The sequence below is a fragment of the Felis catus genome, chromosome B2 (genome assembly GCF_018350175.1).
Source record: "Felis catus isolate Fca126 chromosome B2, F.catus_Fca126_mat1.0, whole genome shotgun sequence".
NCBI lineage: Eukaryota > Metazoa > Chordata > Mammalia > Carnivora > Felidae > Felis > Felis catus.
The window spans coordinates 22,847,454-22,872,121 of NC_058372.1; the positions used below are offsets into that span (position 1 = coordinate 22,847,454).

A 24,668-nucleotide genomic window follows, 5' to 3' on the forward strand; every position below is an offset into this window, starting at 1 on the left:
CATTAACAAAGTCATTACTTTTGTGATGTGCTGTGTGATATGTTGGCTACACTCAGTGTCTTGAAGTATGCATATTCCTTGGCTTCTATAACTCCCACACCCTGGCTCTCTCTCACTTGCCCAGCTCTGCCTATTCCATGCTGGTTTATTATCCTTCCCCTGGTCACTAAATGCCTGAGTTCCTCAATACTCACCCCAAATCCCTTGGTTCTCATTCCATTCATCTAGTTGATCTTCTCCATACCCTCAGTTTCAAATATATCCTAAATGAAGATTACCCACAAATGTATATTCTAGTCCCCGTATCTCCCGTAAGCCCCAGACTATTTTGAATTGCCTGTGCAACATGTTTACCTCAGCATCTCAGGTAAGCCTCAAGGTCAATGTGTTCAAACCTAAATCTCAACTACCTATGTCCTTTTTATCAATAAATGGCAACACCGTCCATCCAGTTCCACAAGTCAGACACTTGGGGTCATCCATCATCACCTCATAGTCAAATAAGTAGCAAGTTCTGGAAATTTTAGTATTTATTAATGTTAGTATCTGTTCACTTCCCTCATCACCTTGGCCATAACCTCAGCCCTGGCTACCATTATCTCCAGTGTAGCTATTGCAATAGCCATCTCTTGGCCCTGTAGCCCCACTTTCCCCTTCTAATCTATTCTCCACAAAACAGCCAAAATACGTCTTTTTGGAAACCAAATCTAGTCATGCAACATGCTTTGCTTAAGCATTTTGGGGCCTTCCTATTGCTATTGATAAAATAAGATGTCCTTACCCAGCCTATAAGGCCCAGCATGGTCAGGCCTTGCCCACCTCTTCAGCCTGGTCGCCACATTCTCCCTTTTGTTCACCTACATTGGCCTTCTTACTGGGTCCACCATGCATCAAGTTTTTCCTGCCAGATCCTTGCTTGTGCTTCCTCAGCTTTGAATGTTCATCTCTCTCCCACCTTGCACTCAACCTTGATTCCAGTGTTCAGCTATTCTTAAAACACCATGTTAATAACTTACCCCAGTTGTCATTTCACATTTATATTGATTAAATTTAGTTTTTCCATCTAGTCTAGACTATAAGCTCTTTTCAAATAGAGCCATGTCTGTCTTTGCTTTCCACTGTAACTACACACAGCAGACATTCAGTTGAACAAACAAATGAATTAATGGACTAATGAATGAAGGTGGTAACCAGACTGTGATAGAGAGAGTGCAGGATTGGTAAATGGCTTCTCTTTGTAGAGTGGGGTAAAGGAAGGTGGCTGCTCCAGTCTGGAGTGAGAGTGAGGTCTACCAGCAAGGCCTCTTTCAGAAATGACACATTCTGGCCATGTTTACCATGCCTCCCTTAAGAGAAAGGAAAGGGAAAGAGGGAGAGGAGGGAAGATAGTAAAGCAAGATTTCCAACCTCCTTTAAAATGTAAATGCCCCTGAGAAGGTACATTTTAAAGTTCATTCCATTAACTAACACATGAAATATCTGTGGAAGCCTTAGGAGGATTTAGCAACACTGAAACCGTCTTCAATGCACCTTGTCATTTATATTACAGTTCTTTTTAACACATCTTTGTACTATGTTCTCTATATGCCTATCTCCTTCAACTGGACTATAAATTACTTGAAGCCAAGGACTGTGATTTTCTTTCCCTGCTATGTAGCATTGAAGCGACACTGGTGTCGGGCATAGCTTGGGCACTCATGAGTGTTTTTTGGTGAAGGTCAGATAGAAAAACAAGGAATTGTTTAAATGTAAAGGTAGGCATAAAAAACAAAGCTGCCTAGTTTACCATTGTGTAGATGGACTAAAACGGTATATACCAAATAATTATATCACCCTGATACAGGGCACTCTAGTGTAGGGGAATGAGCTGGAAATCAGAAGACAATTCTGTAATTATCTATTCACCTGATTGTCACCTCTTTTTTTTTTTAATTTTTTTTTCAACGTTTATTTATTTTTGGGACAGAGAGAGACAGAGCATGAACGGGGGAGGGGCAGAGAGAGAGGGAGACACAGAATGGGAAACAGGCTCCAGGCTCTGAGCCATCAGCCCAGAGCCCGACGCGGGGCTCTAACTCACGGACCGCGAGATCGTGACCTGGCTGAAGTCGGACGCTTAACCGACTGCGCCACCCAGGCGCCCCTGATTGTCACCTCTTTAAACTGTGACTTCCTTAAGAGATGGCAGGCTTTTTTTTTTTTTTTTTGTCTTTGCGCGGGGTAAATGTGATTCTCTTCTCAATTCCTTTAATATAGTTACCAAATGAATCAAAATCGAGTTGTAGCTCTGGAACTGACTAGCAGGTTAATGTTGTCTAGAAGTCTTGTCTCTCTGGGTAAGAATCCTGATGGTAAAGTGATACAGTAGGACAATATGCTCTCCAAGATCTTTCTCTCAGGTCTAACATTTGATGAATATATAATTAAACATCTGAACAAGGAGAGAAAAGCTGGGGACAGCCAAGGAGGAAGTAATTGTGTTAATGACAGTAAGTCAAATGGGACTTTAAGAAATCTTCCATAATGTTCATCCTAACAGGTATGCTAACAAGGATCACGATAAAGGAGCAACTAGTATAATATTGGCAATTTGCATAAAAGTCTCTTAATATATTGCAAAATGTTATGGGGAACAATTATAAAACAGGGGTGAACGTCGGTGCCAGGGAACCTGGTAGTTCAGGAAGACAGTAATTCAAATAAAAAAATGACCCAGTCTGAAATATGATATGAGCTTATATAAACTATTTTTACCAGCAGCATCTATGGAAAGGATGATTAAGTAATTTGACCTGAATTTGAAATTATCTAATAACTTGGTTTTACCTTGGAGGAGAAAATGCTTAGTTTCTCCTAAAATTCATCTCCCTGAAGATTTCTGACAAACGTGCCAGTCATATATTTTGCTAACAATGTATCTACCTCCTTCTGGAAAAATTAGTTCATTAATGGAAAATTCTTGGCAACTTCCCTCCAGTTTATACAATGTAAATGCCACCATGGCTACGACAATAATGTGCTGTGCAACATGGATTTCTCAAGGAAGCAAGTGTACAAGTAGATAATTACTTATAGTTAAATGTGGTTAAACAACAGTCTCAGACCCCAGAAGGATACATCTGCATAGCTCAACATTCACTTCCTTGAAGCATCTACGTGTTTTTTCTTGGTCTCAGTAACATGCTGTGCAATGTGTATTTCTTAAGGAAGCAAGTGTACAAGTAGATAATTACTTATAGTTAAATGTGGTTAAACAACAGCCTGAGACCCCAGAAGGATACATCTGCACAGCTCAACATTCACTTCCTTGAAGCATCTACAGTTTTTTCTTGGTCTTAACAATTGGGGATGAAAATCTTTCAAAAATGTGTTGTTTCCAAACTCTGCAGAGTAATAACCATAATAACTTAGTGGTAACCACCAATGTTTATTGAGTACTTACTTTGTGCCAGACAGTCCTCAGTGCCTTTATATGCTCATTTATATAATCCTCAAAGCAACTCTGAGGAAGGCACTATTTCTTATAATTCCCCATCTCACGGATGTGGACATTGAGGCACAGAGAAGTTAAATAACTTGCCTAAGGCAACATGGTGAGTAAGTGGTGAAGCCAGTATTTGAACCCAAGTAAGCAGCCTGCCTCAAAGCCTACACTCTTAACGACAATGCGATACCAGGCCTTTATAAACTACTGGCCATAATATAATGTAAACTTCTAGTGAAAACAGAGTAACAATTTTGAACATCAATTTTTGAAAATGACTCTGTGTTCCCTTTCCGTATTCTCTGCTTTTAAAAACCATTAATGCAATTCAGGCTTCATGCAGCTAAATGCATAGAAATCCCAGTGCAGCACTAATAACCAAAACCCCTTTGAAGCCAGAACCTCATGCACAAGGGCAAAGGACTCCAGAACCAGTTTTACTGTTGCCACCTTCCTGCATCTTAACGGTAAAAACCTGAGTGTCCCAAATTAAGCGGACTTCAGTGATCTGACAGGAGGGCACACATTTAAGTGATTTCCCACATCTGGTGTTCCATGTCATTTCCTCTGCTAAGCTTGATTGGACAATCTGATCAGTGCAGCAAAGTGGAAGAGACGCCTTCACTGTACCAAGTGATCCTGAATCTGAGCTTGGCCAGAAAGATTTAAGCTCTGAGGCCCCCATTTAGATAAAGTCTTCTCCCTAAAAAGGTATAGGAGTCAGGCTTCTAAGCTGAGGCAGAGCTGGTAGCTGAACAATAATAAAGGGCTCTTCCTCTTATGGGGGGAAATATACACCCATAAAAAGAGGGCTAGGGGATAAAAGCTGAAAGGAAATTTCAAGGCTTTTACGTATTATTATACATTTTTCTACATTATTATATACATAATAAATGTATACACACCTATACATATAATGCATGTAATATACATATACCCACAATGTATAATGTGCATGCATTATATGTTATACGTATTACATAGTAAGATGTGAAATGTGTAATGTTTTGGTGCCTGTAGTGTATTGATAGAATATTACAGTATCTGTCAAAGCCAGTCAGGTGACACTTGCTGGTTGATCAAGATACACAGAATATGGGTAACCATTCACAGGTTTTCCATTCTCACTAGGAAACACCACATGGATGCTTAAAACGGCCGTACCAGAGAACAAATTTAAGGACAAACATGCTATTGGCCTAGGCTTTGTTTCAAAGTGTCACTCACTGTTCTGGCAGGTGGGCAAGGATTAGAATGACAGAGGAGACTGCTCAAGCATCTCATTCACTCAGCTTATCTCCTCCTATTCCGTGATGGGCAAAAGAAGGATCCTCCACAGATGTCTGCATCCTCATCCCTAGAACGTGGGAGAGGGGACTTTGCAATTGGGATTCAGTTAAGGATTGTGAGATGGGGGATGCCAATTATTTGGGTGGGCTCAAGGTGATCACAAGAATCCTAACGGAGGGAGGGAGGAGGGTCAGAGTTTGAGGAGATGAGATGCAAGAGGTAGAAGTCAGGGTTATGTGAGGAAGGGGCCACAGACCAAGGAAAGCAGGCTACCTTTAAAAGCCAGGAAAGGTAGGGGACTTTTCTATATTAGAGCCTCCAGCAGAAGGAAATAGCCCCTGGCGATGCCTTGACTTCAGCCCAGTTCTGATTTCAGACCTTGCTTGACCTGCATAGCTGTAAGGTAGTAATAAATCTGTATTGTCTTAAGCCACTGAGTTTGTGGTAATTGGTTAGTGCAGTAATAAGAAAGTAATACAGCTACTACAGAGTGAAAGGAGGGATTCTGGGCACAAAAATAAATGAGAAGAATCATTTGAAAGGAGTATTACAGAAACGGTAAGGAAACAGGGCTTTCTCAGATCACACAGCAGAAACTCAAACTTTACTAGACTTAAGGAAGAAAAATTTGGCTAGAAAGACATAGTGAGAGAAAAGCATGGAATTTGAAGGACAGGTGCCTGAGTAGACCCATTGCCTGGACTCAAGCACCGTGGAGAAGGAGGCTTCCAACATACTGAGTAGTGTAGGGAACATGTAAATCTGTTCTCCACAATCTTTATAATGGCTGGGTTCCACCCTCAGGAGCTTCAGATCTTTAGGTCTTAAAAGACTTTTGGTCTTATGATTTTCCTCACCAAACCTTCAGTTACTCCTAAGAGGAAAGGCACTATCCCAACCCCAGGGGCAACTAATGCAGTCCAAGCCATTATTCACAAAGATGTATCGGTCTGACAACATCTTTCTTTGAAGGATAAATATTTTAAATAGCAACTCCAGGAAAACATTTTAAAATTCTGATTTAATCTTCCTGAAATTATCAGCTAACACTGCAGAGAAGGATTGAGAAAGGGCTGGCTGACCTATGATCTACCAAGAGGAAACACTTGGACGTGGCAGAGGTTCAGGGAAGGTTGTGATGACCCATCAGAGATCCTTCCCCTCCCATGTCCCAGCTGGGCTGGGGCAGCTCTGCTTTTTCAGTGAGCCTACTCCTGCCTCTCCCAGAAAGCCTGAGGACCCTAAATGGACTCTGATTCCATGGCCAAAGGGCCATTGATGGGCATCGCTCATTCTGTTAGTGATGTCATCAATGCTACCAAAGAGCCTAGGGCACCATTGACACTGTACTTACATACGGCACCCAGGTCAGGCACACCTGAGACCACCAAGAACTGCCCAGCCCTGCTGAAGGCTAATGTCACATGTAACAGGAAACTTCTGAATGGCCACCGAACACAAGTTTGAGTCAGAGCAGAGGAGGTGCAAGCTATCCTTTGCAAATTTTTGCCCAAGTAGCTGCTGTGATGGAAGGCGTTCCAGCTGGGCTATGTGCTCAATGAAGGGGGCTTTGTTTTGTTCACTGATACATCCTCAGTGCCCAGAGAGCCACCTGACACAGGGCAGGCACTCACGTTTGTGGAATGAGCAAATGAATGAATGAAAAGAGGCTGGGATGTGTTTTTTTAGAATTACAATATAGCAAATCCTTCAGACTTAACTCACTGGAGCTCTTCCTGGTCCCTGAAATGAGATCTGTGCCCCTTTGAGCCCCTATAAGAGGGCTCTCATATGTTCTTCTCCTCAGACTTGTGCTGTTGTCACTAAGTTCTTCCGAGTTTCCTCTCCAAAAGAAACTGAAAACGGCTAAGGGTTGAGCCTGCCTTATCCATCATTGTATCTGCTGCAGCCAGTCCAATGCCTTCCATGAAGTAGGTGCCCAGTAAATGCCAAGAGATGTGAATCAGTACAGCATCTTTTCTTCACTTTTCCTGGAGAGACAGGGTCACTTGGATCACAGTAGATTGTAGTAAATCAATACACTCTTTTTTTCCCCCAAGCTCATAATTACCATATAAAAGAAAGAACTAATGTAAAATAAGAAGTGATCCTCCAACAAGAAGATCCAGATTTATCAATATCTGAGGTTTTGCCAGAAGTGATAAGCATTTTTAAGTCAATTTCTCAATACAAAAACCTTGATATTAATATAGATATATATGCATATACATAGGACTAGATTTACTAATAGGCTTTCCCTATCTTTGAAGTAAGAGGAGATAAAAATAAAATGCAGATTGCATTGAACAAATAGCATATGGCATGCTTTATAAATATATACGTTTTTGTCTCTGTCTCCCTCACACACACAAACCCCAAACTCTGTCTTTCAAGATACTGGCCCCTTGCCCTACTTTGAGGTACCTAAACAGAAAGCTTTGGGATCTCTGATGCTATCATTTCCTTATAGGCCGTCTGGGGGAAGGCTTGTCTGTTACCACCGGTCAGGAAATGCACTGGATGCTTGTTCCTCAGAACACCGTGAGATACTTTTGAAGCCCCTTCCCATCAAAGCTGGAGGGTTCTCTAACCACATTAGCTACACCTTAGGTCTCACCATTTGCTGTGCCTGGAGCCAGGTACCCAACAGGGGCTGCAGATGCTAACAAGCGCTGATCAAAAGACTCTGTCAATAGAATTCCCTACTTTTCTCTTCTTCGCTGAACATTAGTGACTGAAAAATGAAAGGGCCGAAGGGTAGCTGCGCCATGGAAAGTGGTCAGGCAGCACAAACACATGCCAGTCTTTTGATTTCTACATGTGATGGGAAATTGGTGCTTTGAAAAAAAGAGGGAGGACAATTAATATTTATCGGCTTTGTAGGAAGATAAAGCAAATTTATTCTTGAACAGTCCTGCCAATTATTCCTTGATAAAAATGAAAACTAAATTTTAGAAAAGTTATATTTGCACACATTTGGAGAGCCGAATCATTCTAAGGGCTTATTCCCAAAGACTGCAGCCCCCAGCCCAATCCTGCCATAGTCAGCTTCCCAGTGGCAACCTGCGTTCAGCTCTTCCAGGGGATGCGCTTGGTATTTCTCTCTGGATCTTTAAATAACAGACTATTAAATAACAGTTATTGCTATGTCTTGTTGGAGTTTTGTTTGTTTTTCGTTTTCAGCATTATATATTAGCTTCTGCATACCAGAAGAAAGGCTCTCCACACCCCATTCCTCCCACACCACCATTCTGCACGTGCGTATGTCCCACCGTCACCCCAATAAAAGCATGTTGAGACTTTAGTTAGCTCACCATTCAGTGAATGCAGAGGCTATGATTACTTTTCTTTTTCTGTGCAACTTTTTGTTCTCCCTGGCTTTAGTAACCATGTTGATTTTCATCTGTGTTGTTTCTACAAATGCGTGCATTTCCATGCTCTTCTCCTGTTGTGCAGGGGGTGGAAGGCATGGTGCAGTGGTTATGAGTGTGCACTGCCTTGGGTTCAAATCTCACTTTGCCACTAACTAGCTGTGTAACTTTAGACTAATTATTAAAGCACTGAGTGCCTCATTTGTACAAGGAAGATAATAATGATCATCTGTCTAATAACTGCTACTCTTCAGATTCAACTAAATTGTATCCGATATACAGTGACTTTGCAGTAAGTAAGTGATGATGACTGTTGTTAAGTATTCAATCATTATACCCTGCTAAAGCCTCCCCTGGAGCCTTCTGATCTGCTCCAATTGGATGGATCACCCTCTGGAAGACTGCACCATAGCTAGGGCTTTGGGATGGTCGTTCTCCAGCATCCTGGGGATGCCCTTTGCCTTTCTCTGATGTTGGGTCTTCTTCCTCATGAGTCTTGTCTTGGCTTCTCACTTTGGTGGAATGTCCTCTGGTAGTCTGAAAGTACCCTTCTACCTTGAGGTTTGATGGATGGTATGACCAAGCATCAGATGCTGGGTTGAAAATTATTTTTGTTAAGCTTTTGAAGGCATTGTTCTTCTGGTTTCTAGAGCTACTGCCAAGACATATGATGTCATTCTAACTCCTGATTCATATTCTGTCTCTCTCTCAGGTTTGAGCATCTTCTCTTTTGTCTCCATCACTCTGTCAGGCCCTGAGAGTCTTGATGTGACTCCCGTTTTGTTCATTGCCCTGGGTACTTAGTCTGTCCTTTCAATGTGGAAATGCACGTTTTCTTATGTTTCCTCTAAAATTTTCTTTCTCTTCTTAGGGGAACTCAACTTCAGTTTTCAACTCTCCTACTGACTTCTGTATTTCTGCTATCAATTTTCTAATGTTTAAGAGCTCCTTTTGTTCTCTGAATATTCCATTTTTAAACAAGTCTTTGTTGTTGGTCCAAAATCATTCGCATCTTTTACTTCTCTGAAGATGTTAAAAACAAGTTCTTTTTTTTAACGTTCTCTTCTTCCTCCACAGTCTAAGGATCCTTCAAGCTGCACTTGTTTTCATTTTTGCTTTGGTCCTACTTTGCAAATGCCTGGTACTTCTTGGATATGTGTTCATATTTCAGGGTGAGCTGCTGGGAGCCCTGTGTGTCTTTGCATGTGTCTCGTGCAAGACTAGGGCTTTACTGTCACTGTAAAACTGTGCTGTTAGTGTAATAGCATCTTGACAGGTAACTGAAGTTAATGCTTGTTTCAATCCGCCATCTTTAATCAGAAGCCTATTAACCGTACTTCTTAGGTAAGGTAACTGAGGTATCAGGAGAGGGACTTCACTGAAGAATAATTTGTATGCTCTGTTTCTTGGAGAACCCCTGTCAGTATATTAGGCTCTTTTCTCACAGGCTGGTAAGATTCCCAGAATGGCCATTCCAATCCCCTAGTGGGGTAAGGGTGGGGATGGTAACACAAGTGGCTAAGATTCAGGGAGACGAGTGGGTGAAGAAGTTGGAGGTCTCAGTATCCAGCTAGTAAACTTTTACTTCATCCACCAAATGCTTTATCCTCTGCTTTATCCTCTCCAGAGATAAATCTTTAGCCTTCTATCAAGATAAAAGCTTGTCAGTTACTGGGTTGTAGCAGTACATATTACACAGAACTGGGGAGAAAATCTGGAGTTCTGCTTCCTGTTTTAGCCCTGTCTTTACCGCCCACCTCTGACCCCTCACTCCAGAGGGACCAGTGCTACTAATGAATACTGGCGTTTAGGTTGGGTTGCTTCTTGGATTTCCCCACTGCTAACTTGGATTTCAGCTTTCAGGGTCTACTTAAATAGCTACCACTTCTCCAACTGCTTCTCAGCTTCCAAAATTATGTAGCTGATGTCTCCTATTCACTTAATCTTTAATTAATTTATGCCACAATAAATAAGCAAAACTTTACTGTTACAGTAATGGTATCTTGAGAGGTAACTGAGGTTGATGCTTGTGTTCAATCTGCCATCTTTATTCAGAAGTCTGTTAACCACACTTCTTAGGTAAGGCACTTGGAGGTACCAGGAGAAGGTGTGTAATTTGTCGAAGCTCATAAAAATCAGTAAGAAATGAAATCAGAACCTGAACTCAGGTCTGCCTGATCCTAAAAGCTCACCCCTTCCACGAGAGCACACTCCTCTTCCAACAGGAGTCACCTACTAGAGTGTGTTCCACTTTAAAATCAGTACCAAGATAAATACCATTAGACCTTGAAGATTCAGGTGATGTCTCTCAGCCTAATGTCGCCAGAAGGCCCCATTCCACACCTTGTTGCAAATGTTACACTTTTGCTCCATGAATTCTACCCAAAGCCCTGGCTTAGCCCTCTGACCTCAGTTTGAAAGGGTTTCTAGAAGGGAAGGGAATGCCTCCAACAGAAAGGTCCTTGCCCAGTATTGTGAATGCTAACTGTTACCTTTTTCAGTGATCAAAAGACTCCCAGGAAATTAAAAAACAAAACAAAACAAAGCCTTCTCAGAAAATGTCTGAGGTCTTTGTATCAAAAAGTCAAAGAGACGGGTACTTCTAGGTCTCACTCATCAATGGTCATGGTTATCTCCTCATGATGAACCCTGGACTCCATATGACAAACTTGTCCTGTGGGTCCCCATCAGCATTAGTCTTTTCTGCACAGCTAGAGTATCAGAGTACAGCTCTAGAATCACACAGGCTTGGGTTCGGATCCCAGCTTTGTCACGTACTACTCATGTGGACTATGAGAAAGCTACATAAGTTCTCTAAGCCTTGATCTTCTCTGCTATAAAATGACAAGGGTCATAGCAGTCACTTCATCGAGCTGCGATCAGTTTGAGATATTGTATATTAAGCATAATATCTAGTGGTCCATGGTAAATAAATTCTAAGTGATATTTTATTTTTCTTGTTATCACCACATTCAAGAAATGTTTATGCAGGGGCATGTGGGTGGCTCAGTTGGTTAAGCGTCCAAATCCTGGTTTTGGCTCAGGTCATGATCTCCCAGTTTGTGGGTTAAAGCCCCATGTCAGGCTCTCTGCACTGACAGTATAGAGCCTACTGAGTATTTCTCCCTCTTTTTCTCTGCCCCTCCCTAGCTTGCTCTCTGTCTCTCTGTCTCTCTCTCTCTCAAAATAAATAAACAAATAAACAAATGTAAAAAAAGAAATGTTTATGTATATACACACAAAAAAACTTTGTAACTGTATACTGAAAAATGCTAGCTCGACTTAATTGTGGTGATCATTTCACAACATACACAAATGTCAAATCATTATGTTGTACACTTGAAACTGACATAATGTTACATGTCAGTTACATCTCAATTGAAAAGACAAAATGTTTATGTTACAAATTCACTGGAGACTAAAATATCTACTATGTTCAAAGAGTTGGATTATACTTTGTGGAGGATACAAAAATGAACAAAAATCAGCTCTACCTTTAAATGGCTTGTGGTCTGGTGCCAGGCAGGGCGAACACAGCAGGTGTCCCGCATGATGTTACTGGGAACGGATTACCCAGCAGCCAGTGCCCACAGCTCCTGGCCCTGCAATAAGCCTTGGGGGTCACTAGAAGCTGGCCCCAGTGTCTCCAGGGTTGCTCCCAGCCACTCAGATCTTCCAAACAATGTATTCTGGGGATAGAACTTCGGTTATGTAAAAGTTTAAAAAAGTGAAATGATGCAAGCTACGTGAAGGATACCGGAGATAAACGATCTATTTATATTTTTATGGTGAAGACATAAATAGAAAAAAACGCAGCATCAAAGAAATGTTCCTTAAAATATACATACAGCATGGATGAGAGATATATGCGCAGCACAAACACATGCTAACTATATACCTTTTCACATCAGCCATAATTCTACAAGACTCATTAAGGAAGATTTACCGACCACTGTAATTATAGAAATTAACCCTCTGACAAACTGGGGCATGGTGTGCTTCAGTGATTTTTTAAGACATTTTGTAATAAGACTGTCAAAACAGTAATGAGCTCCTAAGTCCAATCCTTGGCTATTAGCCCACAGACAATATACACATAGATGACCATGTTGTTTTATGTAACATTAATGCACTCAATAACTAACTGAGCACCTATTAAGTGCCAGGGATTGTCTGGAACCTGAGGATATAGCATAAGCAATACAGAAAAGGTTCTTGTCCCTACGGGGGGGTGTGTTTATTGGCAGACATTAAACATATTAATAAATAATATTTTTACAGCATTAAAAAAAGCTCTTTATAAAGAAAATAAAGAAGGCTAGTGGACTCGAATGATATTCCTGAAATAAAGAGAGTTCGTTTAAAAAAAAAACAACTAGTTTTAGGATTTGAATTCTTTGAAGGGTAAAGGCAGACAAACAGTTAAAAAAAAAAAAAGAAAAAAAAGAAGGAGAAGGCAAAGATGACAAAAGAAATCACAAAGGAAGCAAAGGAGTTCCGGAGCTCATTATATAGGATCCGAGGAAGGACATTCACCAGAGATCGTGGTTCCAAAAAACCCTTGTTTCATCCCTCCCTCCCCCCCTCCAACTTAGTGTGAGTGGGTCCCCAGGCACAGGGAGAGGGAGGCAAGCAATGGCTTCCACTGCAGGCACACAGAGCCCTGTCGTGTAGCACCCAGGCAGGGAGAGGGACAGGCCCAGGATAGCTGGATGGGACATTGGACTAGAAACTTAGGCTGGGGTACAGACGGCCCGGAGATTTGGGGATGTCTCGTATTCTTGCCAGCAAAAGACAGCAGGGACTGGGGGCGCCACTCAGGAAGCCAGTCCCTTTTCTGAAGTCTGAATGAGGCACACACACTTAGTGAGTTGGCAAAAGAGGCTGGCTGGGTGCTAAGAAATGTCACGTTTGGCATTTAATTTAATGAATCCACCCTGGTTCAGCATACATGAGATTTTCAAAGAGAATTTCTCTGAAATTATCCCATGTCTCTCAGACTACTTATAAACCAAACAATGGTATACAGTAATTGTTTTCAGTGAGAAACAGTTGTCACTGAGACCAGGAGGCAGTGTGCCTGGCACTTTACATGCATTGATTCATTCATTTCTCACAACGCTCCGGATGTAGTTGGAATTATTATTACCCCCATTTTACAGATCAGGAAACTGAGGTAGAGAGATTAAAATAACAGCAAGTGAGTGCAGAGCTATCATTAGAACCCAGGCAGTCTGGCCCCAGATTTCCTGCTGTTAATCCTAAGGTTACAAGCTAATGGCAGGGGTTGCAAAATGGGGGAGAATCTAGAAACTGGAGGTGTGGTGGTATCACTCATTGATTATTCTGTGGATGTTAAAGCACATGTTGGTATTTTACCTTTTAATTTTGGTCATTTCACCATGTGACTCTTCTACAGTAGATGCCATGCTTTATTATTTTCTAATTTATTTATTTAAATTCAAGTTACTTAACATACAGTGTAGCAGTTTCAGGAGCAGAATTTACTGATTCATCACTTACATATAACACTCAGTGCTCATCCCAACAAGTGCCCTCCTTAATGCCCATCACCCATTTAGTGCCTCCCCCCAGCAACCCTTAGTTTGTTCCCTGTATTTAAGAGTATCTTATGGTTTGTCTCCCTCTCTGTTTTTATCTTATTTTTGGTTCCCTTCCCTTATGTGCATCTGTTTTATTTCTTAAATTCCACACGAAGCACGATACTCTATGTGGAAAACCCGAAAGACTACCAAAAAACCGCTTAGAACCGATATGTGAATTTAGCAAAGTCGCAGGATATAAAATCAACGTACAGAAATTGGTTGCATTTCTATACACCAAAAATGAAGCAGCGGAAAGAGAGATCAAGGAATCAATCCCATTTACATTTGCACCAAAAGCCAAAAGATATCTTAGGAATAAGCCTAACCCAAGAGGTCATGCTTTATTTTGAACCTGGTTTTTGCTCTGTTGTTCTCAAGGTGTAAGGGATGAGCTTCTCTAACTTTCTGAATGAAGAAAGCAGTGACTGCAGAGTGTTTGATAGAGCAAGCTACAAATTTTCCAGGATGCTACAGAAATAAGAAGTGATCGATCCATCCCAAAACTTTTTTCGATAACTCTTGCCAACATTTATTCAAGTCCAGGCTGGCAAATGTGTGCATGCTCTGTCTTTCCTAGCTTATAATGTTAATTTCATTTTATTTTTAGGACATGGTTGATCACATTAATTTCCAGTGTTAATTCCAAGTATTCCTTCTCATATTCTTGGTCTACTTTTTGAACCAAGGCAGTTGACAAATACATTTGGATCATCTGTTATGTGCCAAATACTATGCTTAGGGTACAAAGATAAATAAGACATTGGTGCCTACCAGGAAGGAAGGGAAAGAGGAGGCAGGAAAAGGGAGGCCAGCCCAAAGTCAAACTCCCTGCTCGGGATGGAATAAAGTGGTAAAAGAACAGTCATGCCCTTACTAACTGTGGGGGAGGAACACAGCAAACAAAACTAAACCACAGACACATCTGGGCCACTGTTTTCGTTCTCCTCCTAAATCTCAAACTCATCAGTGCTAATAACAAGTAAAGGAGTGATGGGTTTCATCTCCCCTCCCCAGGTATTCTCTGATAAAAAAAACTTACAAGGAGCTAGAAGAACCATAACAGTTTTAATAAATGGATTGCTCATCCAAACCCCATTAGGCAATTCTTCTTCTGCTTTGGAGAAGAGGAGCCACAGATGGGAATCCAAGGCCATGAGATGCAGACCACGGATGGGGAGCTCTGGAATAGACAGAGAGAATGGCATGACCCCAGCCTCTCCCTCATCTCACAGGTGGGAAGTGGGTTCTCAGAGATAAGTCCAAGGTCACACAGCTGGTTAGTGGCAGAGCCCCTGCAGCCTAGATATATTCTTTCCTAATCTAATAGTGCAGACTTTATTTGTTAAGCAGCATTGGCCATACCCTGAAAACAGTGAGGACCCAAGGGAATAAGAAAGACATTGAAAAGTCATGATTAAGAGTGAAAAGTAATCCCCAAGAAGGCCTCTCCATTGTCCTTGATGTTCCCCCCTACTGCTCCCTCTCTGTCCTCAGTCCAGCTTCCCACTCTACTCGAAAACTCACTGCCATCTCAATCTGCCGAAGCATGAAAGACCTGATTTAAAAATACCACTTGCATCCTGAAAACAGGATGGCCTCCCTGGCATCATCCTATTCCTGTACCTCTGTTAAATCATGAGTAAAATGAGTGGGAAAATGCCTCAGTCTTTGAATGAAGTGGGAGACAACCAATCGCCACATGGCACTGGAGACGGTAGAACGGAGGAAGCTCTCTGTTGAAACGCACAGTTAACTTACCCTACAGCCTAAGGAAATGTGAGTCCCGTGCAGTTAATTTTAATATTTCTCATGTGCCAATTTTTTTGTGGCACCAGGTCAATTTAATGCAGCCGACTGTGCCAGACAACACAAATGCCAAGACAAAGGCACAATTCAACCGGACCAAATGTCCCCCGTTCTCAGGATGGGCCTCCTTCCTCAACTTGAAAGCTTCCACACATGCCAGCTTTGATTTTGCTGTAGTTCACACACACACTCTCTGTCTCTCAGAAACACACACACACACACACACACACACACACACACACACACACGGAGGATATTTCTGACGATGGTGAAGCAGAGAAAGGACTGTGAGGCACTGAACAAAAGGCACGTCTGCTTTCCTGCTTTGATTCTGGTCCTTTGTAAACAAATCTGCAAAAGGCGGCCCAAGTGTGGGGACAGAAGGAGGAGCCTGGCACTCTCCTTCCTAGTCCCTTAGGGTTTGTTAATCTCTTTATACTCTCTTCCAAGGTAATATTCAAATCAGCCACACAGCTCAATTTACTTTGCTTGGGACTCTAATTGAATAAATCTAAAATAACAACAGACGCAGTGGCCCTGCGCTTTGGTCAAGTTTTTCTTAGATACTTAAGGCACATTCTGGCTGTCTTAATTCTGACTGCATCAGGGAAAGTGCTCTGTTCCGGTCCCTGATTTTACACCAGTGGCAGGCTGACTGTCATTCACTGTTTCAGAGGTTGATAATATTTACTGCTGGGTGAAAGGTTTCCAGAATAACATAGGAAGTGTTTAAGTATCCCTGAAGGTGTAAAGAATGTCTTACCCAAGTCAACTGGTACGTTTTTAAAGCAAAGAAATTCGGTAAGGTCCTATACTGTGCTAAATGTCACTTCTTCAGAATCACGAGACCTGGGTCAACTATGGAGTGGGAGTTTATTTGGTCCATTTTCTAAGTTACATTAAGGTGAGCCCGCGATGATCCTGCATTTGTAGCTACTCCCATTTGTAAACATATTCAGGGAATGACACTACAGTAAACCTGTCACTCATTCTAGCTTCTTTCCATCCTTTGGCAAAGGATAAGAATTTTAAAAACTATATTATCACCTACTGGGAGTAGGGATGCAGGTTGAAACCTTAGGAACATCATAAGATAAGTGAGCCACTGATAATGAGTTTAAAACTGGTAGATCAAACCTTGGACCTCCAAGCTTTTCTCTGGGAAGAGTATCACCTAGTAAGAATGCTTTTAAGGAAATCATACACTAAACATGCTGAGAGGCTATTCAAGATCACGTGTGTAGAAATGCTGATATTCTTTCAGTTCTTTGGAGACAACGGTTAAAAGGAATCAGTGCACACAACTGGCACCTCTTAAGGAAAGGAAGGAGCAGGTCTGTGCTGTGGCTGAATAGTGATCACGTTGTGGAAGGATCTTCTGTCTTACAAATGAAAGTAACATTCTGTGCCTGAGCATTGCCCTACTGCAGGATGGTCATCAGAGTGAACATTTCTGCTTCTTGGTGTGCAGGTGTTTTCATTATATGTTCACCATATAGTCTTAGGAGTTCAGAAACTCTTCCTCAGGGAACCATCAAAATTCTCAAGAGAAAAACAGGCAACAACCTCTTTGACTTTGGCTACAGCAACTTCTTACTTGACATGTCTCTGGAGGCAAGGGAAACAAAAGCAAAAATAAACTATTGGAACCTCATCAGGATAAAAAGCTTCTGCACAGTGGAGGAAACAATCAGCAAAACTAAAAAGCAAACAGCATAATGGGAGGAGATATTTGCAAATGACATATCAGATACAGAGTCATCCAAAATCTATAAGGAACTTATCAAACTCAACACTCAAAAAAAAAAAAATTCCAGTGAAGAATGGGCAAAATACATGAATAGACACTTTTCCAAAGAAGACATCCAGATGGCTGGATTTCATCATTTCATCCATGAAAAGATGCTCAACATCACTAATCATCAGGGAAATACAAATCAAAACCATAATGAGATGCCTCACACCTGTCAAAATGCCTAAAATTAACAACTCAGGCAACAACAGATGTTGGCAAGGATACAGAGAAAGAAGAACCCTTTTGCATTGCTGGTGGGAACGCAAACTGGTGCAGCCACTCTGGACAATAATTAAAAACAGAACTACCCTATGACTCAGCAATAGCACTACTAGGTATTTATCCGAAGGATACAGGAGTGCTGATTTGAAGGGGCACATGCACCCCAATGTGTATAGCAGCACTATCAACAATAGCCAAAGTATGGAAAGAGCCCAATGTCCATCAACTGACAAATGGATAAAGAAGATGTGGTATGTATACACACATACACACTGGAATATTACTCAGCCATCAAAAACAATGAAATCTTACCATTTGTAACAATGTGGATCAAACTAGAGTTCATTATGCTAAGCGAAATAAGTTAGAGAAAGACAAATATCATATGATTTCACTCTTATGTGGAATTTAAGAAACAAACCAGATGAACATATGTGAAGGGCAGCAAAATAATATACAAAGAGAGAGGGAGACAAACCATAAGAGATCCTTAATACAGAGAACAAACTGACGGTTGCTGGCAGGGTATTGGGGGAGGATGGGCTAAATAGGCGATGGGCATTAAGGAGGGCACTTGCTGGGACGAGCACTGGGTGTTAAATGTAAGTGATGAATCGCTAAATTCTACTCCTGAAATCATTATTAGACTATATGGTAACTAACTTGGTTTTGAATAAAAGAAAAAAAAGAGAAAAACACTAATTCAAAAAGAAAAAATAAAAAGAAAGTCTTTCTCATGGGTTCAGTAAATGCCCAGCAAACACTTTGGGCCAAAGACCTCCTCTCTCCTCAACAGACCAAGGGGTCTTCACCTTCTCAATAATCCCACCACACACTTGCCCTTAGCCTCTCAAGTTTTTCTTTCACTGGTAGAACTGCTCCAAGTGTATGAGTCCCTTTCCCAGGCCCCTGCCTCTCATCTTGGGCTCATAAGGCCCAGGTTCCACTACCGCTCAGGCTGGAGCATGAACCAAGCAGTCCATGCTGAAAACTGGCTCCTAACCACTGGGAAATGTGCAGATGCAGGGTTAGGAGCCCAAATCCCTCTCTGCTACCTGAACACCTGTGAACTAATGCTCACACTTCAATGGGAGCCAGCTGCTCACCCTGTCGTTGCATATAAGGGCAGAATGTGAGAAGTCACCTGAACACCCTGCTGCCATCGTCAGTGCAGCAGGGAAATGTTAACCAAGTAAATGAATGAATGTCGACATCACTACCTGGAACAAGCCTCCAACTTATTAAATATCCCACAGCCTGCGCATTTCAGCTCCTATCTGAGATTTTTTCCCTTCTTACATTCGTTTTATGCCCCTCTGATCTCACATCTTGTTTCTAATCACAGCTCAGAGTGAAACACATGTAAGGTAATTACTCCTTGGTGCTCTGTGGTAGCGCTCATTGATTAGAAATCATTTTCAGAGGGAACACTATAACAAGGAGTTTTGATCAAAGCTGGATTATTATTTCAGTTCCTTGTTTCACCCACATACATTTGCTTCCTCCTCCAGGAAGAAAATTTGTGTGTGTGTGTGTGTGTGTGTAGATAGAGTTTTTCTTAGAGTGGAACTATTTATTTCCTTAATCTAAAACAACCATTTCTTTAAAAAGCGGCTAATCAAGCTTCTTCCTGAGACTCATGTTTCAAGCTCTTAGTGTCACTCCTTCAGTCCCATCTCTCTGGGATGGGGCCATGTTTATGTCAAGATGGTGGGCACTGCAGGGTCAGGCCCAGCCAGGGCCAGAGGAAACATGCTCATGGAGGATGTGGCCCTGGAATGTCATGAGGACGCAGAGGGAGCTCTGAAGGCAAAGACTGGGCTGTGGAGGGTCTGACGCGCCTAGTGAGTTCACTTGGAGGCCCCATCCTTCTGTGCCTGCCCTACTGGCACATTGGACTCAAATCATGAACACAGTGCATTTCAAATTTGCCCTTCTTTTAAGTTGTTTACAGCTGTGCAAATGACTTTCTTATCTAATCCTAGAAAGCAGGCATCCGAGGTCTGCCACAGAAGCTAGAGTGAGATGCACAGGAGGAAGTTCTATTTTTATTTTTTGACATTTAAAAAAATCCTCTTCCATTCTTCTTCCTGAGGTGCTGGGTTAGATTCTACAAGCAGGGCAAAGACAGGATACGCTAGAATGTCAACTCTCAATTACAGTTTTAAAAGGGGAAAGAAGAAGTTGAGATATTCCAAAAGGTTTTAAAATTAAGAGTTTATATTTTCAAAGTAACGGTTTTAGCTTGGAGTAAACCATCATTAGCCCTTAATCCAAATAATCAGAAAGCTTAAACAATGGTCAAGTGACTTAAAAGAAAAGAGACACATCTTGGATTCAGAATATTTAGAAGAGCACTATACATGGATTGTCCTGGATCAGCATAGCTCATGGTTAAGCCTTTAATGTTCTACATTTATAGTTCTCCATAGCAATGAACTTGTCCCCTGAAAATGAGAAGCTACCGGTATCTGAAATAGGTCTTATATAATATATATGTGTACACATATATATGTATAAGTGTGTTACAGTCCATATACATATACACATTACACATACACATATGTACATATGTGTATAGTATGAGCATATGGCAGACTTTCCCCGCTTGTCTACAGCTTTCCTTTCCAGGGTTCCAGCTACCCATGGTCTACTGCAGTTGGAAGCAACCAGTCCTCCTTCTGACCTATTATCAGCAGGTCGGTAGTTAGCCTAATGTCTATGTCACTCACCTCACTTCATCTCATCATGTATGCATTTTGTCATCTCACATCATAAGAAGGATGATATAGTACAATAAAGGTGTTTTGAGAGAGAGAGAGAGAGAGAGAGAGAGAGAGAGAGAGAGAGAGAGACCACATTCATATAACTTTTATTACAGTACATTGTTATATAGTTCTATTATATTATTGTTGTTAATCTCTTTCTGTACCTCATTTATAAATTAAGCTTTATCACAGGTGTGATATCTTGTGTAGAGGAAAAACATAGCATATACAGGGTTTGGCACTCTCTGCAGTTTCAGGCATCCTCTGGGGGCCCTGGAATGTACCTCCTGTGGATAAGGGGGAACTGCTGTAAGTCTATGGCTAAGAAGATTTTATTCATTTAGTAAATATTTATTAATTGCCCATCATTATGGCAAGCCCTGAGAAAAATAGATCAATAAGATAAAATTCCTACCCTTGAGTTCACAGTCTAGTGGGAGACACATGAAAATATGAAGTACAATGAAATGTTAGTGGCTTTCTGATGGATGTACATATGGGCATAGTGAAAACCAACATGAACAACTTTCCCTGGAGGACAGGGGTATCATGAGAGGTTTCCCAAGGAAAGGAGTCCTTGAGTTGTACTATTAAGATTGCCCGGTGGCCTCAGTATTTGAACTTTGATATCCAGTAACCCACACTTGGTATGTGCAGTAACTCACAGATAAGCATTCTGGATAAGCAAGCATCTTCTGTACAGTTTCCTGGGCTAAAATTAACCCTGAGTTTCATTACCTGCACTTGACACCAAGGGAATGCAGTCTGGGAGCATGCTGTCCCTAGGACCATTGACACACAAAATATAATGGACAGTCAGTGTACGAAACACCCGTGGAACAGAATGGGCCGGGATGCCTCTCGGCTCTGTGATCCTGCAATGACACACCACTTTGAGTAGGAAAAGTCCAAGGGAAATGAATAGTGTTTTGAAAATAAGGACCATCTTCCAAAATAGCTGTCCACTGCCCTCACGGCACTGCCCCAACAGGAAGAGGGGTTGGCCTGTCTCCAGCCTGCACTGGGAACAGAGCAGTGGGGGCTCTGTCCTAAAGCCTGGGCTGCCAGGGACCTCTGCATGAAACTGCTCAAGTCAGGACTTGAGTCTGGGACACTGACCTGGAAAAGTAAAATCCTGGTGCTCCAAGTAGGAGGGATGGCCAGCTCCCAGATTTAATTTGGTTGTTCTGCGTAAAAAGCAAAAAGTCAGAGCCACTGTGTCGCTTTTAAGACCTGCATGATTACTGAATAGCTGTGTAACATCAGGAGGGTGAATTAGACTTCTGAGCCTCAGTCTTCCCACTGTATCACTACATAATACAGTACCTTATACAGACCTGGTGCACAATAGCATACATATACACACAGACACATACACCCTAAGAAAAGTACCCACATGGGATTCCAGGAAAAAGAGACCTCAAAGACACACCCTGACAAAAAAGTTAAATGTTATTTAAGGACACAACCTTTAAAACCTCTGTCCAATAGTGAAGCATATTATTAGTAAAATGGAGTGATTAAAACAAGTTATTCAGAAACCCACCAGATGAGTGGAGAGTTGATTAAAGAGACAACTCACCATAGGGAAAGTATGTGACCCTTGGGCACTTGAAGCCCTGAAGCAAGGAGAGGAAAGTAGGTGACCCTTCCAAGAACTGCATGTTCTAGTCAGATGCCCAGGACCTACCCCCGTGATGGGTACTGGCCACATCTCTCTTGGTGAGTGTCAGATTGGTTCTGCAGGGGACCTCACTTGCCAGTGGAATACTACAAGGACATCATGGATCCTTACAAGGCCCTACACCTCCAGAGCCATCACTGGCACCTGCTCTCATCTCACTGACCTGTTTGCAGAGCAAGAGCCAAACTCTGATGAAAGAAGAGAGGAAGATAGGTCTGATTCCCCAGTTCACAAAATGTGGCCCTTCCAAGACACCATGGCTCCCCATGGGCTATTTATGCAAATGGCCTGCTCAACTGTGAACCATACTTAAGCAAGAAGCAGCTACTTCTCATTTCTGAAAATTCCCCCAAATATTCCGAATATGTCCGACAAGATTCCCTGATGAACACAAGTCTTCAGAAGTTCTTTAAGTGCAGGGTACAAACATTAGAACATTTCATATGCAAATTTCACATAATCACTGAGACCAATATGGCTTCTGGTTAAAAAACTCCCCTGACAGGACATGAGATACAAAGGTTGAGTAACAGGCACTGGGAATACATCAGCAGTCAAACAGAAGGCTGAAGAAACACATGTTAAAATTAAACATTCAATCACTTTGCTTTAAAACATTTGGATGTATTTTTAAGAACTTCATCTCATTTTAGACTTATAATACTGATTTTAAGGTAGGGTTATTATATCAGTTTTTTCAGAATGATGAACCAGTGGCTCAGAGAAGCTAAGTGACCTGTCCCAAAACAGGACAGAGGCTGGTAGAATGCAGAGCTCTTTCTCCTACATCAATCCATGCTCAGGTTACATGACCCCATCTGCAGGCCTCTGATGACTGGACTGGGGATGGGGGTTGGGCAGGCAGCGATAAGTGTCTTGAGCTCTATCCAGCAGAGGCCCCCCTCATGGCAGTGACTCTATGGACCAATCAGATCTTCCCTTGTGGGGAAGCTGGACGTGTCACAAGAGAAAAAGAGTCATTAGGAGCTGTGAAATAGGCACCATTGGGTGCCCAGGCACCATCATGGTCAAGCCCTGTTGTGGGAAGCACATAACAGGGGCATGAGACAAGCTTCCTGGGTGCTAGCTAGCAAGGCACCCAATCCTGAGAGAGGTCAGTTCTCAGGGAGGCCTACTCTGAGACTGGGTGGATTTTGTGTCTTCCCTACCGGTTGCACATCCCCAGAGCAAGCTTCAGTGCCTAAAGTAGCTCATTTCATTGTGAAAAGCAATGATACAAAGCAAAAGCAAAAGCAAAGCATGTTATCTTTTTACAGTCCTGTGCTAGAATATGGGATCGGAGAGTGATCAGACAGTAGCATCTCCCAGCTATGTATATGGTACAGCATCCCCAGCCAGGAGCGACTGCTCTAAAAGGGTGCTCCTTGTTTTCACTGCCCACCTTAGATATCAGACTGGGGACAGAAACCCAGAACTATCCATAAAATTCCTTTAGGAGCTGTTGTGGGCTGAATTTGTCCCCCCAAATTCATATGTTGAAGTCTTTACTCTCAGTACCTTAGAATATGACCTCACTTGGAGACAGGGTCTTTACGGAGGTAATTAACCTAAAATGAGGTCATGTAGTGGGCCCCAATCCTACAGGAAGATATCAGGACACAGACATACACAGAAGAAAGACCATGTGAGGACGTGGGGAGAATGTGGCATCTGAGTCAAGGAGAGATGCCTCAGAAGGAGTCAATCCTGCTGACACCTTGATCTCGAACTTCTAGCCTCCAGGCCAGGGAGACAATAAATTCCTTTGTTTCAGCAACCCAGTCTGTGGTGTTTATCATGGTGGCCCCAGCAAAGGAATGTGGAAGCCTTAATGCTGGGTCTCTAGCACAATGCCAAAGGGGCCGGCGAGCAATTTCAAGCCACATGCTGGAAGCAGTAGAGTGATTTGGTAGGAACGTGTCCGGGGCTCACACCACTGGGGTTGAATCCTGGCTCCGCCACTAGAGGCCATGTCTCTTTGGGTGAGATGCTTCACCTAAGGTGCCTGGTATCTAAACGGAAGCTCACAACCTTTTCTCAAGGGAGGTGTAAAGGTGTAATGAGGTCCAGCGAATAAAGACTTAGTGCTGAGCCGCAGCCAGTGGACACAGCCCTCAACAAAGGTTTGCTTTTATTCTCACAGTTAATTCAGACACAGCTGATTGTATGGGATGTGTTGAGGATGTGGACTCTGAGGCCCTAGTCCTCCTCACCAGAAACAGCTCAGTCTGACCTGGCAATCAGTTGTTCCTTGTTCTGCTCTGGATTATTCTCCTTCCTCTTCTCATGAGTTTGCCACACTCCTGGGAATGTCTTGTGGACCTCATGCCGGGATGGATGGCTGTGTGTGTTTATTTGTCTCCCTGTACGCCTGCCTGAAGCTCCCTTCAACTGACAGTGTTTAGGGAAAGTATTAGCAAAGAGGCTTCACTTCTTACCAATATGTTCTATGAAATTCTCCTTGCCATCTGGTGCCTGGAGTGGCTTTTCTCGATTTGGGAGGCACTCTCTGCCCACTCCCTGACATGGGAGCTGCTGTGACAATGCAGTGGGTCAGAAAGTGTAACTGACGGATTGAAGTAGACACTTAGGCAGCAGAGCTCCTAATTGCCAGCGAACGTACTTAGGCACTTAGGCTAACA

At 42.2% G+C, this 24,668-nt stretch overlaps 1 protein-coding gene across 39 annotated transcripts in view; it reads right to left on the bottom strand.

Annotated features, from left to right (window-relative positions):
- FARS2 (phenylalanyl-tRNA synthetase 2, mitochondrial) overlaps positions 1-24,668 on the bottom strand; it is a 618,373-nt gene that overhangs the window by 189,613 nt on the left and 404,092 nt on the right. For 27 of the 39 annotated variants that reach the window (XM_045058536.1, XM_045058534.1, XM_045058552.1 and 24 more), the window contains one exon: positions 21,462-21,529. The exons of 10 other annotated variants lie outside the window; for them this stretch is intronic. In XM_045058536.1, coding sequence (XP_044914471.1) covers positions 21,462-21,529 — 68 coding nt within the window. Of the gene's footprint in view, positions 1-13,786; positions 14,932-16,413; positions 17,166-21,461; positions 21,530-24,668 lie in introns of those variants that run through there. 2 more of the 39 variants (XM_045058557.1, XM_045058558.1) reach the window with 2 other exon arrangements.